At 45.1% G+C, this 19,321-nt stretch overlaps 1 protein-coding gene across 2 annotated transcripts in view; it reads left to right on the top strand.

The window, feature by feature from the left end:
- The window catches only part of LOC134358307 (annexin A4-like), a 103,414-nt gene that overhangs the window by 39,254 nt on the left and 44,839 nt on the right, over positions 1–19,321 (top strand). Inside the window, exons 2-5 of one of the 2 annotated variants that reach the window (XM_063070389.1) lie at positions 3,836–3,959; positions 11,780–11,877; positions 13,913–14,320; positions 16,600–16,617. In XM_063070389.1, the coding sequence (XP_062926459.1) occupies positions 3,845–3,959; positions 11,780–11,877; positions 13,913–14,320; positions 16,600–16,617 (639 nt within the window). In that variant the 5' untranslated portion in view covers positions 3,836–3,844. The remainder of the gene's footprint in view (positions 1–3,835; positions 3,960–11,779; positions 11,878–13,912; positions 14,321–16,599; positions 16,618–19,321) is intronic. The other variant, XM_063070390.1, reaches the window with a different exon arrangement.

Raw genomic sequence — 19,321 nt, 5'->3', positions numbered from 1 at the left:
AAGCCCACTGCTGGTTTTTAGTGAAAGGTTTTACTTGGATTTCTGGTTTATTTAAGGCTCGTTACAATTAATCCATTTAAACTGAGAATTAGTGATACTAGTTAAAATAATTAAACTGAGAATTAGCGATACTAGTTAAAATAAGTTTCCTCCCACTGGCCAGAGGTGTACTGGGTGGGTTAATTGTAAGTTGTCCCATGGGTAGGATAGGATTAATTGTAAATTGGCCCGTGGTTTGGTTAGGGTTAATTGTAAATTGTCCCGTGGTTTGGTTAGGGTTAATTGTAAATTGTCCCGTGGTTTGATTAGGGTTAATTGTAAATTGTCCCATGGTTTGGTTAGGGTTAATTGTAAATTGTCCCGTGGTTTGATTAGGGTTAATAGTAAGTTGTCCCGTGGTTTGGTTAGGGTTAATTGTAAATTGTCCCGTGGTTTGGTTAGGGTTAAGTCAGGGTTTCCGGGGTTCCCAGGGCTGGAAGGGCCTGTTCCCGCTCTGTGTCTCTATGTAAATAAATAGAAGATCTATGCAGTCAGGTGACCCTGATGGAAATAATTTTAACAATGTAAAGCATTAGGGTGGATGCTTTTGTTATATTGGTCTGGCATAATCAGAACGGACTATGGGTGTGTCAAACACCAAGCACGTGGTAACTGGTTAAACAGGTTTCTCTGGTGCCTCAGTGAACTGCTCTCTCGCCTCCTCGGGGTCTCCTTAGGTTACGGAGTAACTTGCTTCCACTCTGGGTCCTGGAGAGGGGAAAGTGTCTGTGACACAGGGTCTCCACTCTGGGTCCTGGAGAGGGGAAGGTGTCTGTGACACAGGGTCTCCACTCTGGGTCCTGGAGAGGGGAAAGTGTCTGTGACACAGGGTCTCCACTCTGGGTCCTGGAGAGGGGAAGGTGTCTGTGACACAGGGTCTCCACTCTGGGTCCTGGAGAGGGGAAAGTGTCTGTGACACAGGGTCTCCACTCTGGGTCCTGGAGAGGGGAAGGTGTCTGTGACACAGGGTCTCCACTCTGGGTCCTGGAGAGGGGAAAGTGTCTGTGACTCAGGGTCTCCACTCTGGGTCCTGGAGAGGGGAAGGTGTCTGAGACACAAGGTCTCCACTCTGGGTTCTGAGGTCGGTGAATTTATGGATTTTAAAAAAAGGTCAAAGGGCCTGAGATGAGGGACAAAAGGAACATGTCCATTGTTGTGTGAGGAAACCTCCAATCAATCATTGTGTTCTATTGTTTCCTTTTGCCCGTGAGCAAAATGAAACTCGCCGCACATTCATATTTACACAGAGATACAAATGTCCACTCACTGTCTGTGTGTGTGCATGCAAACACACCCCTTTACCACACAAACGGCATTGTATAGGAAGGGCCTGAAGCATTGTGGAGGACCTACCACCCACCCCACAGTCTCTTTGACCCACAACCATCGGGAAGGAGGTACGGGAGCATCAGGACTGGGGCTGTCAGTCTGGGTAACAGCTTCTTCCGTCAGGCTGTGAGACTAATGAATACCCTGCCGCCACCATCAAGGTCTCGACACTAGGACTGCAAGCTGTTTACTGTTTACTTGTGCTGAATTACGTATATTTTGTGAACTTATTTATGGTAGTAATTGTTTTATGTCCTCCAAGAAGACCACAGCCGGCTGGTGGCTTAGTGGCATCTGCACCAGACTCGAGGCGAATGATCCTGGATTCAAATCTAGCCAGCTCCTTGTACGTTTTCCATCCGTGCTGGGTTGAGCGTCAAGCTAGCAATGCAGCCTCGTAAAAAAAAAACAGGCTAGAATAAAGCTAAAGGAACGGCAAGTTTGCCACCTGATGTGCCACAAGACGTGGAAATGAACAACAACAAGAGGACCGGAACCTTGTCGTGGTTTGGAGGCTGGAGTCAATGACCTGGAGAGCTATGTTGGCTGGAGTCAGGGCTTTATGCTTTGGCTCTTGGTAGGGTCACCTATACCAAACAGGTCAAAGGGTAGAGGCCAGAGTAAGAATGGTCCACCGGTCCACCGGTCCTCCAGGCTCAGGGGTGCAGGTCAGGGCTAACAACCCTGACTGATCAAATACAATTGTTACGGAAACAACGATGAAAAACCCTTCTACATCTGAGTGTGATGGTATTCCTGAGTCTCCACCTGGGACTTGCATGACTGACGGTAGTGAAAACCGAAAGGAAGTCCTGAACACCGCCAGAGATGAAGGATCTTCATTGCTGCCTTAAATGCCAGCGGCGTAATGCGCAGTAAATTTTAAAAAAAGTTTGACGTGCTGTGTGTGATCTACAGTATTTTTTGTGGCCTGGAAGATCTCCACATTGAGTTCTGTAGGCAGAGAGATGTCTGGTTTCATTTGGTCGTATATGTGTACAGTCAGATAACAATGAACTTGAACAAACATCCACAGTGCAAATTGCACAGGATCAAAATCAATCCAGAGGCAAAAATCAGTTGAGATCGATAGCACAACAGAATGTCACTGAGAACTATCTTTATCACTGTGATGTGCTGAGGTAGTCAATGGTGCTTAATGCTGATTGTATTGGTTGCTAACGCAAACAGCGCATTTCACCGTATGTTTCGGTGAACATGTAAGAAATGAAGTCATAAAGTCATAGAGCACTACAGCACAGTAACAGCCCCCTTTGGCCCATCTAGTTCAGTCCAAATTGTCATTCTGCCTAGTCCCATCCATCTGCACCCAGACCATAGCCCTAAGTACCCTTCCCATCCATTACATATCCAAATTTCTCTTAAGTGTTGAAGGTAAACCCACTTCCATTGGCAGCTCGTTCTACGCTCTCTGTGTGAAGAAGTTCCTCCTTGAATGAATCGGAAATCTGAAAAAATGCAGAATAAAGTGTAACAGCTACAAAGAGAGTGCAGTGCAGGCAGGCAAGAAGGTGCAAGGCAGATTGTGAGGTCAAGAATCCAATTTATCATACTACAGATCAATTTAATAGTCATATCAACGGCGTAAAAGCTGTTCTTCAGCCTGGTGGAATGTGCTGTCGGGCTTTTGTTGCTTCAAGAAAACTTGGGGAGTCCTACCACGGGTCCAAGCCAACATTTTCTGGTGATTCTATGTGGAGTCTTCTGGGGCTGAGCTGAACTGTCTGTTTTCTTGGATTGGTAAGTGAACCTTTAAATGCAAGAGGTTCTGCAGGTACTGGAGAGCCAGAGTAACACAAAGAGTTTGATAGATTCTTGTTTGGTCAGGGCATGAAGGGATATGGGGAGAGGATTGGGGCTGAAAGGAAAATTGGATCAGCCGTGATGAAATAGCAGAGCAGACTCGATGGGCCAACTGGCCTAATTCTGCTCCTGTATCTTAAGGTCGTAAAATGGTGAAGGAAACTCAGCACCTCAGGCAGTGTCTACGGAAACGAACGAACAGTTGACGTTCTGGGCTGAGACCCTTCGTCAGGACTGGAAAGGAAGGGAGAAGAAACATAAATAAGAAAGTTAAGCTGGGTGGGTGGGAAAGATAAAGAGCTGGAGATGGAGAGCAGAGTGGACCATGGGAGAGAAGGAAGGAGGAGGGACGCCAGGGGGGAAGTGATGGGCAGATGAGGAGGAGATGCCAGAGTGGGGAATAGAAGAGGGGAGGGTGAGGAAAAAGGGAAAAAAAAAGAAAAATTTAAAAATTACTGGAAGGAGAAATTGATGTGTATGCCATCAGGTTGGAGGCTACCCAGGTGGAATCTGGGGCTAACCTTTATTTGCTTTAGAGTGTCCTTTCTTGAGCCTCAAAAGTGCAAGTTCATTTTAAAATGCGCGTGTTTGTTGTGAAAACCGTGTGGCCAAGAGGAGCATTTAAAGTTGTTTTTCTTTACAGATCTAGAAGATGAGTTATCCAGGATATCCGCCAGCTTCAGGGGGATATCCCCCCGCACCAGGGGGTTATCCACCCACAGCAGGGGGGTACCCGCCAGTCCCAGGAGGATTCCCACCGGTACCAGGTACTTCTATATTCCGCACCTTTTCTTGTGAGAGCAGGCAGATGCAGGTTTACTTACCACATTTACATCAGAACAGTGAAATGAGTCATTTGTGTTAACTACCAACACAACCTAAGGAGGTGCTGGGAGCAGTGAAGCCAGACATTCTGGCACCAACATAACATGTCCACAATGCCTGGCAGAACAACACAAACAACAACAAAACAAAAACAAACCAAAAACACCCTGTATTCCGTCTGGGTAGACATGCCATCTTGGACAATGTCTCCCATCCACTACATAATGTACTAGTTGGGCACAGGAGTACATTCAGCCAGAGACTCATTCCACCGAGATGCAACACAAAGTGTCATAGGAAGTCATTCCTGCCTGTGGCCATCAAACTTTACAACTCCTCCCTTGGAGGGTCAGACACCCTGAGCAAATAGGCTGGTCCTGGACTTATTTCCATCTGGCATAATTTACATATTATTATTCAATTACTTATGGTTTTATATTGCTATATTTATACTCTGTTCTTGGTTGGTGCAACTGTAACGAAACCCAATTTCCCTCGGGATCAATAAAGTATGACTATGACCTGATTGCATGAATATCAATATCTCCTTCCAGTTAACAAATTCTAGCCCCCACCTTCCGCTATTCCCCACTCTGCCCTTTTACCTCTTCACCTACCTATCACTTCTCCTGGGTCTGCTCTTTCTTCCCTTTCTCCTATGGTCCACTCTGCTCTCCAATCAGATTCTTTCTTCTTCAGCCCTTCACCGTTCCCGCCCACCCGGCTTCACCTATCACCTTCCAGCTGGCCTCCTTCCCCTCCCTTCACCTTTTTATTCTGGCACTCTTCCCCTTTCCTTCTCCATCCTGAAGAAGTGTCTCGGCCCGAAATGTCGACTGTTTATTCTTTTCCATAAATATTGCCTGACCTGCTGAGTTCCTCCAGTGTTTTGTCTGTTGCTCCTAACAAAAAAAAACCAGGCTCCTTTCTCATCTGCCACCCACTCACACAAACAGGGAAGCTTTCAGCGGAAGTACAGGCTGCCTGCAGGGTCCCTGGCTGTGGATTCGCAGACTTGCAGATAACAGGCCACCAATTTCTGGGCACGCCAACCCAGGGGTTTCGGCTTTCTGGCGGTTCCATGCTGAAGCCCACATTGGGCACTAAAAGGCTTTTAGAGGTGTTTGCATTTCCCGAGCCTTTCTTCAGCTAGAGGGTGGTGAATCTGTATAATTCATTGCTACAGACGGCTGTGGAGGCCAAGTCATTGGGTATATTTAAAGTGGAAGTTGATTCGTAAGGGCATCAAAGGTTATGGGGAGAAGGCAGGACAATGGGACTGAGAGGGATAATAAATCAGCCATGATCGATGGGCAGAGGGCAGAGCATTCGATGGGCCATTTTGCTCCTATGTCTTAAGGTCTAGGCACTTTACAGCACTTGCATGCTTGACATGGAATCCTGTTTGAAGATTGGGAGTGATTACCATAATCCTGAACAAAGCGGTAAATGTTGAGCCTCAGTGAAGGCCTCAGTTACGTACCTTTTCACTAAGTAAGTTATCCTGACGAGGTTAAGATAGAGGGTGGGCCCAAAAGGGAAGTTTAATCAGATAGTACACCTACCCTGACCCGAACTTGCCTTCTCTGGTTGGGTCCTGTAGAACTCGAGTGTGATGGAGATGCGTCTCTAACAAGGAAGTGTAAGGCACTCCTTCCCTCCGCTAGCCTGCAGGTCACCCTTCGTCGAGGTGTAGCACCTGATTAGCCCCCACACCCCGATCAGGGTCACGTGAACCCATGGGGGCAGGAGCTGGATGGTCATATTTGCTGGTGCAAATCACAAGTTCTGGTTATGTGACCACTGACACCAGGCAGAGAACCTCTGAAGGGTATTGATAATGTCTGGGGTCACCCATCTTGTAAAGACACCGCCCAGAAGAAGGCAATGGCAAACCACTTCTGTAGAAAAATTTGCCAAGAACAATCATGGTCATGGGATTGTAAAACCTGACTTGATTCTGAAACGTCATCTGTCCATCTTGCTACACAGATGCTGAGTTCTTCCTGCAGTTTACTTTTATTTTATCCCTTTTCTGTATCAAGTTGTTCAGGTTTCCCACTTCCCAGGCGTCCAGACCCACATCTGTACCTTTCTTGGTTTTAAAAAAAGCTCTTTAGCAAGCCCACTTTGAAAGAAATTGCACATGGAAGCATAGAAGCAAGCAATTCAGCTTCTTCTCTAACTCTGACGAATGCTCACTGTGTCGACCCGTGATGTCACTTTCGGGGAACCCACGCACTGGCACATCGTGTAGTGGCTAGCAGAATTGTTAGAGTGTCACCAATCAGGGTTCAATTCCCACCACTGTCTGTAAGGAGTCTGCACGCTCCCCCGTGACTGTGTGTGTTTTCACCGAATGCTCCAGCTTCCTTTCACGGTCTAGGGGCGTACGGATTAGTAGGCTAATTGGTCACGTGTGTAATTAGGTGGTGTGGGCCAGAAGGGTCTGGTACCACACTGTATCTCTAAGTCAAAGTAAAAAAGAAATAAATATACTTCCTAGGTCCCTCTTTTCCACAATACTCCCCAGGGCCTCTGCTTCACTGTAAAAACCCTACCCTGGTTTTGACTTCCCAAAATGCAGCACATTTTGTCAGCTGAAGGATGACATCCAGTCTGCGTCATCTCTCTGCTGTTGCAATGTAAATAAAAATAGACAGCTCTGAAATAGCTCTAGCCACCGAACTCCTCCTTCCCTGCACCCACAAAGGAGACAGTGGACACCACCCTGTCTGGGGCTGAGTTACTTCTGCCCTCATTCATTAAAGCTGCAGCCCTCCGCTTTCCCCTAACTGCAGGAGAATCCTCTTGAATAATTTCCTAAAGTGCTCGTCATCCTTAAAGACTGACTCTCTATGTAGTTATTTTTTCCACAATCCAGTCAGCAGTTTGCCTTTCGATGGATTTATTGAATGCTTTTTTACATCAGCACTGTGAGCCAAGTTATTTCTGTCCTACGATTAATCCCTGGAGTATGGGTCACTTCCTAGAAATGAACACATTTTGTACTGAGGATTTCCTGATAAGGGAATGTGTTTTCCGTCTCTGACATTAGTAACTGGCTGTTTCTCATACTACCCCAGAAGCTAAGGGCTCAAAAATCCTAAACTTGACTCCTGTGTTGTCATTGGAATTGGAGAGACAAGGTAAAGATAATTGCAAGCGATTCTACAGATGCCGGAAATCTAGAGTTACACACACAAAATGCTGGGGGAACTCAGCAGGCCAGTCAGCATCTATGGAGAGAAATAAAATGCCAGTATTTCAAGCCAAGATCCTTCATCAGGACAATGAAAAGAGTAGCTTTATTTAAATACAAAATACTCTGCAGAGGCCAAACTCAGGTTGGAGGAGCAACACCTCATATACCGTCTGGGTAGTCTCCAGCCCCTTGGCATGAGCATTGAATTCTCTAACTTCCTGTAATTCCCTCCCCCTCCCTTCCCCCAACCCAGTTTCACTCTGCCCCCTCCCCCAGCTGCCTATCACCTCCCTCATGGTTCCACCTCCTTCTACTACCCATTGTGTTTTCCCCTATTCCTTCTTCACCTTTCCTGCCTATCACCTCCCTGCTTCCTCTCCCCCACCCCTTTATCTTTCCCCTTACTGGTTTTTCACCTGGAACCTACCAGCCTTCTCCTTCCCACACTCCCCCCCACTTTCTTTATGGGGCCTCTGCCCCTTCCCTCTACAGTCCTGACAAAGGGCTCCGGCCCGAAACGTTGACTCTCCGGCCCGAAACGTTGACTGATCGTTTCCACGGATGCTACCCGATGCTGAGTTCCTCCAGCGTGTTGTGCGTGTAGCTTTATTTAAATATTAGCTTTGTTTGTCAAGTTTATTTGGCATTCTCGACACTGTCATAGTGTTATGCTAACTGCTACACTGCTGTGCCACTGCGATGTAGTGAGCAGGGGCTTTTAAACTATGTCCAGTATGAATGACCAAGACCACGTTTCTCTCCCCCACTCGAGCCAGATGGTTAAATGCAGTTGGGTGGGTTTGCATATGTGAAATACCATACTCTTAGAAAGCTCCCGGAGTTGTGAATAAATGGCACATGTTGCTCATGGCTTATATATATATATATATATATATATATATGTGTGTGTGTGTGTGTGTGCGTGCGCATTGCAATAGACTTTGTCAGTTTTGGAATTGGTTGATCATTGTCACATGTATGGAGACAGAGTGAAACGCTCGACTTCCCTACAGTTTATACAGATCAAGTCATTACACAGTGCGTTGAGGTAGACCAAGGTAAAATAAAACAGTAACAGAATGTGGGAATTCTATGTTGGCACCGGAGTGGGTGACGAAGCTTGCAGGCTACCCCCAGCATGACCTCAGGTTTTGTTGGCTGTTAATGCAAACTATGCATTTCACTGCAAACAACAGGAATTCTGCAGAAGCTGGAAATTCAAGCAACACACATCAAAGTTGCTGGTGAACGCAGCAGGCCAAGCAGCATCTGTAGGAAGAGGCGCAGTCGATGTTTCAGGCCGAGACCCTTCGTCAGGACTAACTAGCAGGCCAAGCAGCATCTGTAGGAAGAGGCGCAGTCGACGTTTCAGGCCGAGACCCTTCGTCAGGACTAAGTCCTGACGAAGGGTCTCGGCCTGAAACGTCGACTACGCCTCTTCCTACAGATGCTGCTTGGCCTGCTGCGTTCACCAGCAACTTTGATGTGTGTTGCTATGCATTTCACTGTGTGTTTTGATGCATGTGTAGTCAGTGATTGAATTTGAAATCTGAAAGAATGCAGAATAAAGTACGGAGAAAGGACAGTGCATGTAGGCAAGGTCATAATGAGGTAGTTTGTGGGGTCAGTATTGTACCGGGGAACTATTCATATAGGTCTGGACTATATATATGCATATATTTTACGTAGCTGTATTTAGCTGATAACCTTGCTATCTTGTATGTGTGAGGACTGCGCCTCAGGGCCATGGTGTTGCCTCTTTACAGCTGCCAGGAGAGAGGTGTTGTTGTCAGTGCTCTCCACCGGGGGTGGTGTGGTGTGGCATCCAGGCTGGGGTTGGTGCTCCCCCCGTGTTCGCTCGACAGAAGACAAGCCCTATTGTGGCTCGAGTCGGGACTGTTTATTGCGTGGCTGTATCTTAGTGATACTTTTATGTGCTTGTTAGCTGATACGTGCTTGAAGCACCTTCAATTACTCCAAAAGACTGAGGTTTGGTAAAATACTGAAAGGCTTTTATTCGCTGTACAATACGACCTCCATAGTGAGTGTCTGCCCCCGGACTGAGGGGGAGGGGCAAGGCGAACACCTTTATACAGGACTCTGTGGGAGGAGCCACAGGGGCAGTCAGCAGAGGGGTGTGTCCAGACAGGTAACCGAGTTACAACATATATACATGGTTTACCACAGTGCTATGTGCGCTTTGCGCTGTGTGACTGTCGGTACTGGTCGGTACTGCGTTTTGCACCTTGGCCCCAGACTAACACTGTCCCGTCTGGCTGTATGGTTGGCTGAGAATTAAACTTGAAATGAATTGAACGGTGGGATAGAAGCTCTCCTGGAGCCTGGTGGGGTATGTGCTTTCAGCCTCTTTTATCATCCACCTGATGGGAGAGGGGAGAAATGAGAATGTCTGGGTGGGTGGGTCTTTGATTATGCTGGTTGTTTTACCAAGGCTTTGAGAAGTAGAGACAGAGTCTTTGCGGATGAAGCTGGTTCTGGTGATGTGTTGAAGTATGTTCACAACTCTGCAGGTTTTTGTGATCACAGGTAGAGCAGTGGCCAGTTCCTTAAACGGTTTTCTGTGCCTTTTGTACTTGGAGTCATAGAGCACTACAGCACTGAAACAGGCTGTTTGGCCCGTCTAGTTTGTGCTGAAATGTTATTCTGCTTAGTCTCATTAAAGGAATCAGATTGCAAAATTGCCAGCTCTGATCGTGACTCCCAACACTCCATCCAAATCGCTTCAGAATGGAGTAAGATCATCCAGAGAAGTGTGTACCCTGCTATCCCAATCAACCTCGCCCCGACATCCTTCACCACAGGCACACTCAAGCTTCCTTATTGGAATCACACTGCTTTGAGTATCTTGATTTCAGCAACCAAACATCACTGCATGTACCTACTTTCCTCCTTGTATATTTTCTTCTCCCATTACTGCAGGGGGTGTTAGATCCGTAGTGAATTTTGAAACCTTGTGTCATGTTGACCTTGTCTTTGATCTTTCCCTTTAACATCACACCTTGGTATCCATCCTTGGCCTCATGCTGCTTTAAGAATTCTTATTGCATTAAATGTTGTTCAGTCCTCATGTGAAGATGTTTAATTTTTCAATAAGATTGAAAGAGTATAGAGAAAATTGACAAGGATGTTGCTGGGACTTGAGGACCTGAGTTAGAAGGAAATGTTGAATAGGGTAAGACCTTATTCTTTCCAGCGTAGGAGAATGAGGGGAAATTTGAAAGAGGCATACAAAATTATTAGGGGTATAGATGGGGTAAATGTTAAGCAGTCTCTTTCCAGTGAGGTTGGGTGAGTCTACAAGAGGCCATGAGTTAAGAGTGAAAGGTCAAATATTTAAAGGCCACCTGAGGGAGATCTTCTTCACTCAGACGGCGATGAAAGGGGAGGGTGAATGAGCTGCCAACGGAAGTGGCGGGTTTGGGTTTGATTTCAATATTTAAGAGGTTTGTATAGGCATGTGGATGGGAAGGTTATGGAAAGCTTTGGTCCAGGCACAGGTCAATAGGACTAGGCCAAGGGTTTCCAACCATTTCTGTGCCATGGACAATACAATTAAGCTCTATGATTCTATGACTAATTACATTGACTAGATCAGGCATGGAGGATCGGCGATTTTGCTGACAAGGTGACGTCTCCAATGAATGCCCTCAAACACTTCTATAACAGTTTTCCATAGACACTCAATTCCCTATCAGTGCATTGGGGTTTGATCCCCGCCAATGTCTGTAAGGAGTTAGTACAATCTCCCTTAACCGTGTGGTTTTCCTCCGGCTTATCCAGTTTCCTCCCACATCCCAAAGATGTACAGATTAGGGTTTGTGAGTTACAGGCATGCTAAGTTGGAACCGGGATCTTGGGGTTTTGCAGGCTGTCTAGCACAATTCTCAATAATGTGATTTGATGCAATCAATACAATTCACTGTATTTTTCAATGTACATGTGACCCGTAATGCTAATCTTTAACTTATCTCCATCTTCTTTAACCACCTCTCCCCCCCCCCCACCCCGCTGTCCAGCTTCCAATACATGATGATGTTCCACTCGGTGACCACTTTTTTGGGTACACTTGCTTGTTGATGCAATATCTAATCGGCCAATCATGTGGCAGCAACTCCATGCAGACATAGTCAAAAGGTTCAGTTGTTGTTCAGACCAAACATCAAAATGGGGAATAAATGTGATCTAAGTGTCTTTGAATGTGGAATGATTGTTGGTGCCAGATTGGGTGGTTTGAGTATCTCAGAAACTGCGGATCTCTTGGGATTTTCACACATGACATTCTCTAGAGTTTATAGAAAGTGGTGTGAAAAACAAAAATCATCCAGGCAGTTCTGTGGGTGAAAACACCTTGTTCATGAGAGAGGTCAGAGTAGAATGGCCAGACTGGTTCTAGCTGACAGGAAGGTGACAGTAACTCAAGTAACCACATGTTACAAGGGATGAAGAGGGTCTTTAAGTAATGGATATTGGGTTCTTAGAGCACCATCTCTTGAAGATGACTGAATTCAATGCTTGTTGCTTCTGGTATGATTTTAGCTGGACATCTCTGGGGTACCAATCTCCCTCCACCAATTGGAATCGATGCACTTCCCAACTTACAAGGACACATCAATACCTCCTACATGGAAGGAATGGTAAGTAAGTTTTGGAAACATGTTCTGACTGGCACTGTAAGACCGATCCAGGTTTATGCCTAATCCTTTTATAATATCAACCCTACAATCAGAAATGTTCTCTCTGCGTTTGTCATCTGTATTCCCACCTACAAAGGCATTTTATTAGGTGAATATTTTGTCTGCACAGTAGCTTAACCCCCTATATCTCTACTGTATTTGCCTCCCCCCCCCCACCCCCACCTCCTCTCTACCTTCTTGAAGATGATGAAACATACAGAGGAATCTATCATTTGCATTAACAACCAACACAGTGGCAGGTTGTGCTGGGCAGCCCACAGGGGTCGCCATGCTTCTGGCACCAATTTAGCATGCCCACAACTCCCGAACTCTAACCCATACACCTTCAGAATGTGGGAGGAAACCCATTCCATGACAGGGAGAAGATACAAACTCCTTACAGGCAGTGGCAGGAATTGGCCCCGCTTGGTGATCACTGGCACCGTAAAGCACCACGCCATTTGAGCCTTTCTTGTTGTCATTGATTACCATCCACAACTCAGTAAGAGATGTCATAGAGATGTTATTAAACTGGAAAAGGGTACAAGTTCAAGGTTAGTGTTATGGGCATAGATAACTAGGATGTAAATTCCATGGAAATTAGCTGTTTGCATGGCAGCACAGTACATTACAAACAGCCAACATAAATGAACATAAAATTATACAACAAAATGACAATACAATCTGAGGTAAAACTAGGGTTTTTCAGGTTGTTTCAAGAACCTGATGGGAGTGGGGAAGAAACAACCAGGAGAGAAGTTTAAAGCAGGTTCTGTTATGACACTTCAAAATCAAAATCAGAATCAGGTTTAATATCATCAGCATATGTCACCAAACTTGTTAACTTAGCGACAGCAGTATGATACAATAGATAATAACATAGGGGAAAAAACTGTGAATTACAGTAATTATATATGTATATCAAACAGTTAAATAAGTAGTGCAAAAACAGAAATAAAAAAGTAGTGAGGTAGTGTTCATGGTTTCAATGTCCTCCATATCGAACACAACAGATACAGTATGTGCATGGACAAGAAAGGTTTAAAAGACATGTGGATAGTGTTGTGGTAATTAATAGATTAATCCTACTCCATCAGTTAGCCACTCCCATAAGGGAGGAGTTCACATATTGTACAAGCAGTATTATTAATAAATTTCAGTCGAATATCCTGCAAGGGTGGGGTCGGTGTACTCTGCACTGTCCCTCAGTATCGAACACAACACGTAGATATGTGGACAGGAAAGGTTTAGGAGGATATGGGCTGAATTCAGGCAAATGGGCCTGGCTCAGATGGGAACCTGGGTTGGCATGGACACGATGGGCTGAAGGGCCTGTTTTCTGTGTGGTATTGCTCTATGACTTCGAGAGATTAACCAATTGGAATTGAGCATTAATCATTTCTGATGAAAGACCTAAAACCCCTGGTTTCTCTCTCCTGACTTGCTGAGGACCTCTAACCACTCAGGCCATGCTATCTCCTCGCTGCTGCGATCGGTAAGGAGGTACAGGAGCCTCAGGCCCCAGGTTGAGGAACAGTTATTATTCTTCATTCATCCAGTTCCTGGTCCAACGTGGTTAACTTCACTTCTCTTAAAGCTAAACGGATTCCACAATCTATAGACTCACTTTCAAAGACTCTACGATTCACTATCTTGATATTCATTGCGTAATTATTATTTTTTTTCTTTCTGTTTTTGTATAATTTGTTATATTTTGCACATTGTTTGTCTTTGTCAGGTGTGGTTTTTCATTGATTCTATTGTGTTTCTTTGTACTTACTGTGAATGCCCACAAGAAAATGAATCTCTGGGTAGTATGTGGTGACCTATGTGCACTTTATAATAAATTGACTTTGAACTGAGAGTGTTTTTACCTGTATTAGAAAATTGATTATTCTGTTCACTTTGAGCAAAATCAAAACAAAATTAAGAATTTAGCTTTGCTTTGTTGACTTGACTTTCTAATTCCTTTGCCTTGTGTATGTTACTGTTGTAGGCTCAAAACGTAATGAACAACATGGGTGGGTTTGGTTCTGGACCACCGAATATTGGTTTTGGGGCACCTCCAGGAGCTCCATACGGGATGTTTCCAGGCCAGTCCAACCAGCCTGGTGCTCCAGGATATCCTGGATCCACACCTGGATATCTGCCAAGCTCTGGCCCTGCCCCTGGATACCCATCTGGTCCAACCCCTGGATTCCCGCCAAGCTCTGGTCCTGTCCCTGGATACCCCTCTGGTCCAACCCCTGGATTTCCGCCAAGCTCTGGTCCTGCCCCTGGATATCCCTCTGGTCCAACCCCTGGATACCCCTCTGGTCCGACACCAAGTTATCCATCTAATCCACCACAAGGATATTCGGCTACTCCTGGTTCGACAGTAACCCCGTCTGCAGCTCCTGTGAAGGTAAGGAATGTCAAGATCTCAAGAGGGTGTTTATGGTAATGCTCGGTATGAATGTTTTAGATTGATATTTTTCATCTGTTTAATGTTTTGATCCCCAACAATTGAAAGTGTGAACAATGACATTTGTTGTGAGAGGGGAGTGGAGACAACAGGACCTAGTAATGGGCAGTGTTGGGATGAGTGACAGTCTATAATGTGACACACATTTTAACTGCTGTGGAACGTGCACTGTCAGTACTTGAATTAATTTATTTTTATTTAGAGATCCAGCACAGTAACCCAACCCAACACACCTGTGCCACACAGTTACACCCACGTGACCAATTAACCTACTAACCCTTATGTTAGGAGCACCCCCAGGAAACCTATGCAAGCACGGGGAGAACGTACAAACTCATTACAGACAGTAGCAGGAATTAAATCCTTTTCTCCCAGCGCTGTAAAATGTTACGCTAACCGCTACCCATTTGTGCTGCCCTTGGTAATAACAAGCCTACGATCATCCCTAGCTCTTTACAGCAAAGGTCCAAGTCCAAACACTGGGGGAGGTCCATGGAAACCTTTACTGATGGTGCCCTTAAGGAGTGGTTCTCTGTAACTCAGGGATCTGCATGGCCCTTCCAGTCATTAGATTAGCTTTATTTGTCACACGTGCATCGAAACATACAGTGAAATGTGCCATTTGCGTCAATGACCTCGCAGTCGGAGGTGTGCTGGGAGCAGCCCGCAGGTGTTGCCGTGCTTCTGGCACCAGTATGGCATTCCCACAATTTGCTAACTCTAGCCAATCAAAGAATGTTCTACTCTCACCTGCAGTTTTGTGGTAACTCAGTAAGTTATTCTATTCTCTATCCACCAGAGCTGAAGAACCAAGAACTTGCGGGCCTAGGTTTAAGACAGGGGAGGGGTGATTTAATAGGAACCTGAGACACCTCTTTTTCATTCAGAAAGTGGTATGTAAACAGAATGAGCTGTCAGAGGAAGTGGTTAAAGCAAGTACAACAACAGTGTTTGAAAGATATTTTGGGCACTCCAGTAGCGTAGTGGTTAGCTGTGCTCAGCTCAGGGCATCGGAGTTCAGAGTTCAATTCCGATGTCATCTGTAAGGAGTCTTTACGTTCTCCCCATGACTGTGTAGGTTTCCACTAGGTGTTCCGGTTTCCTCCCACAGTCCAAGGATGTTCTACGAGTCTGTGGTGGCCAGTGCTATCATGTTTGCTGTTGTGTGCTGGGGCAGCAGGCTGAGGGTAGCAGACACCAACAGAATCAACAAACTCATTCGTAAGGCCAGTGATGTTGTGGGGATGGAACTGGACTCTCTCACGGGGGTGTCTGAAAAGAGGATGCTGTCCAAGTTGCATGACATCTTGGACAATGTCTCCCATCCACTACATAATGTACTGGGTGGGCACAGGAGTACATTCATCCAGAGACTCATTCCACCGAGATGCAGCACAGAGCGTCATAGGAAGTCATTCCTGCCTGTAGCCATCAAACTTTACAACTCCTCCCTTGGAGGGTCAGACACCCTGAGCCAATAGGCTGGTCCTGGACTTATTTCATAATTTACTGGCATAATTTACATATTACTATTTAACTATTTATGGTTTTATTACTATTTAATTATTTATGGTGCAACTTGTAACGAAAACCAATTTCCCCTGGGATCAATAAAGTGTGACTATGACAAAGATGTAGAGGTTACATTGGTCAATGTAAATTGTCCCGTGATTAGGCTAGGGTTAAATTGGGGTTGCCGGGCAGTGCGACTCGAAGGGCTGTAAGGATGTACTCTGCACTGTAACTCAATACATAAGTAAATAAATATTAAATATTCTGACAGGTATGTGGATCGGAAAGCATTAGAGCAGGGATTCCAAACTTTTTTAAAACCGTCAAGCAAGGGGTCCATGGACCCCAGATTTGATTTAGTGGCATATGAGCCAGACTTGGGCAAGTGAAGCCTGCTAGGATAGGAATCTTGGTTAGCATGGACGAGATGGGCCGAAGGGACTGCTTCCATACACTGTAACCCTGACATTACGGCAGCCCTGGTGCAGAGTTGCTGAGGTAATGAACAAAAATCCCTTGCATGTTCTCTCTTATGTTTCACACTCGGGAGCAATGTTGCTGGAATTGGGTGAGATCCGAGGGTATTGAGGAGATTGATGGGTGTCCATCCCAGCTCGGGGGATAATTGGGAGCCCTTAAGAAAATGCCTTCCCAAACGTTAACAATGTGGTGTTTATGATTTTCTGTTCCTTGGTGTTTTATCCCAGATTGACTCAGAATTTGAGGTAAGCGCATGGACCTGTCTTTTGAGTTGATTCTCTCAAACAACTGCATGCTATGCTGTGCCAAGTCTCTGTAGGCTGATTACCTTGTGTGCCTTCTAACTCTGGCTGAAGGGTCCCTCTTCTCTACAAAGCAGTTGCATGACTGTCTGTGGAGAAGGGGAGGGGAGCAACTTCCTACACTCCTGATGTTCCTCCAGGATATCTGACAACTGAGGGGATTGGGCACAGAGATCAAGATTGGGGAGATCCCAAAACACAGGAGATTCTGCAGATGCTAGAAATCCAGAGCAAAACAGACACAGGAGACGAATAAGCTTTGGGCCAAGATGTTTCATCAGTTCTGAATGAAGGATCTTGGCCGGAAATGTCAACATGTCTATTCCCCTCCATAGCTGCTGCCTGACTGCTGAGTTCTTTCAGCATTTTGTGTGTTTTGTGAGTGGAGTCTTCCCCTCTTACCTTAAGTGTGGAATCTTAAAAAATGGCTTAACACCTTCAAAGAAAATAGTCGAGAGAAGTTTGGTATGTGACTGCATGTAACAAGTTGTGAGAAAGTCTGTATGTCAGGTGTTATTGGCTATCTCGGCATTAATGGAACAGATTGCTTGAGGTGTTACAAAGTAGTTGTGGTTAAATTTGAGAGATTTTCTCACGCATGAGCATATGTTTGTGTGTGATAGGCATACAGATACATCTTGTGAATGTTTCAGAATCAGGCATTGTCATATGCCGTAAAATTTGTTGTTTTGCGGCAACAAACTTAATAATAAATAATAGTGAGGTAGTTTTCATAGGTTCATTGTCTATTTCGAAATCTGATGGTGGAGGGGAAGAAGCTGTTCCTGAAACGTTGAGTGTGTGTCTTCAGTCTCCTGTACTTCCTCCTTGATAGTGGAAATGAGAAGAGGACTTCTTCCGTATGCTAGGTGTCTTTAATGATAAATGCGCCTTTTAGAGGCATCGCCTTTTAAACTTTAAGCTATAGTTTAAGGAGCTTACCAGAACAAAACACAGCAGATGCTGGAAATCTGAAGTTACAACAAAAAATGTTGAAAGCGTTCAGTATATCAGGCAGCAACATGGAGACAGAATCTGTCAGTGTTTCTAAAGAGAGATCTTTGATCTACTGTAGCAGCTCTGCTGCCTATCATCCTCTGTCTTTACCCAAGGAATCGCTGTGCTTTCAGAATCAGAAGTCCGTAGTTCAATCCCAGGTCTTTGGTGAGGAGGCTGATGATAGCAAGATGTTAGCTTACGTTTAGGAAATGAAAATGTATCAGATTTCTTCCTTCTGATCACTAATTCTTGACTTAAGCTGATGAATGTGGAGGGGTAATGTGCTGCAGTGGCTCTGGTGCCACCTATAATGACCAATCTGGGCCATCAGATGAAGAGGTACTTCTTGAGCCAGAGGCTAGTGAATCTGGAGCTCATTGCCAGACACGACTGTGGAGCCCAAGTCATTGGGTATGTTTAAACCGGAGGGTGATAGGTACTTATTTGTAAGGGCATGAAAAGTTTTGGGGAGAAGGCAGGAGAATGGAGTTGAGAGGGATGATAAATCAGCCATGTCCAAGTGGCAGAGCAGGCTCGATGCTCGATGAGCTAAATGGTCTAATACTGCTCCATTGTCTTATGGTCTTATCAATCTGACATCGGACATTGGTCTGGCCCGCGCACATGTGTCAGCCCTATCCATGCCATCAGCTCATCGTCCCCATCCATGGTCTTCGGTTTCATCCATGGTCATAGTGCCACGTGGGTTTTTATCTTCTCTAAAAGTCCATTTGAGTTTTTAATCTTCTCAAGGAATTTAAAATTCTTAGGGAGATGAACAGAAGGGGAAAGGACACTAAAGAAAGAGAAGAGTGGTTTCTTTAGCCAGTGGTTAGGAACCTTTGGAATTCTCTAACCTGGAGAGTGGTGAACACTTAGTCAATGAGTGTATTCAAGACAGAGATCATAAACACAAGAGATTCTGTAGATGCTGAAAATCCAGAGCAACACACACAAAATGCTGGAGCAGCTCAGCCAGTCGGACCGCATCTATGGAGAGGGATAAACAGTTGACTTTTTTAGCTGAGACCCTTTGATTGTTTTCTTTTGTACAGTGAGGAAATGGGTATCAGTTGAGAATATGGACAAGGCACTGTTGTGATAATGGTTGGCAGCAGGAGCAAGAGTTGAGTAGCCAACACCTGCTATTTGTTTTTATCAAATATACAAATCCTGGAATAACATAAACTGCTGGGAAAACTCACCAGGCAGCATCTGTGGAAAGTGGAGCCGTTTACGTTTTGGGTGGATGAATCACTTAGATGAAATCTGAAACGTTGCCTTTTTTCCTCTCTGCCCAAAATTTTCCTGAACTGTTGTGTGTTTTTCCAACAAGTTGTGTCTTCCTTTCTGTTTAAAGCAGATGTTAGTAATACTGTGGTCAATCCCAAATAAATATCAGATTCAGTGAACGTAACCAGCCAGCACACACCTAACGTGATAGGAACACATCTGAAGCTTGTTCACACCGTGTGGTCTCGCTTCCTCAATCCGCACGCCAGCGTAAAGTGGGTGCATGTGATAACCACAACCCTTGGAGAGATACAGAAATCTCGCACTGCAAGAGCAGACCAGATCACTGATGTCATCTCTTTATTCAGTAGGTTTTAAAAGGTTAAGGAACTAAATAAAGTGTGATGTGAATTTT

Source organism: Mobula hypostoma, chromosome 18 (genome assembly GCF_963921235.1).
Source record: "Mobula hypostoma chromosome 18, sMobHyp1.1, whole genome shotgun sequence".
In the NCBI taxonomy this organism is placed as follows: domain Eukaryota; kingdom Metazoa; phylum Chordata; class Chondrichthyes; order Myliobatiformes; family Myliobatidae; genus Mobula; species Mobula hypostoma.
The sequence above is the reverse complement of the archived record's forward strand: the minus strand, read 5'-3'. Positions and strand labels throughout refer to the sequence as shown.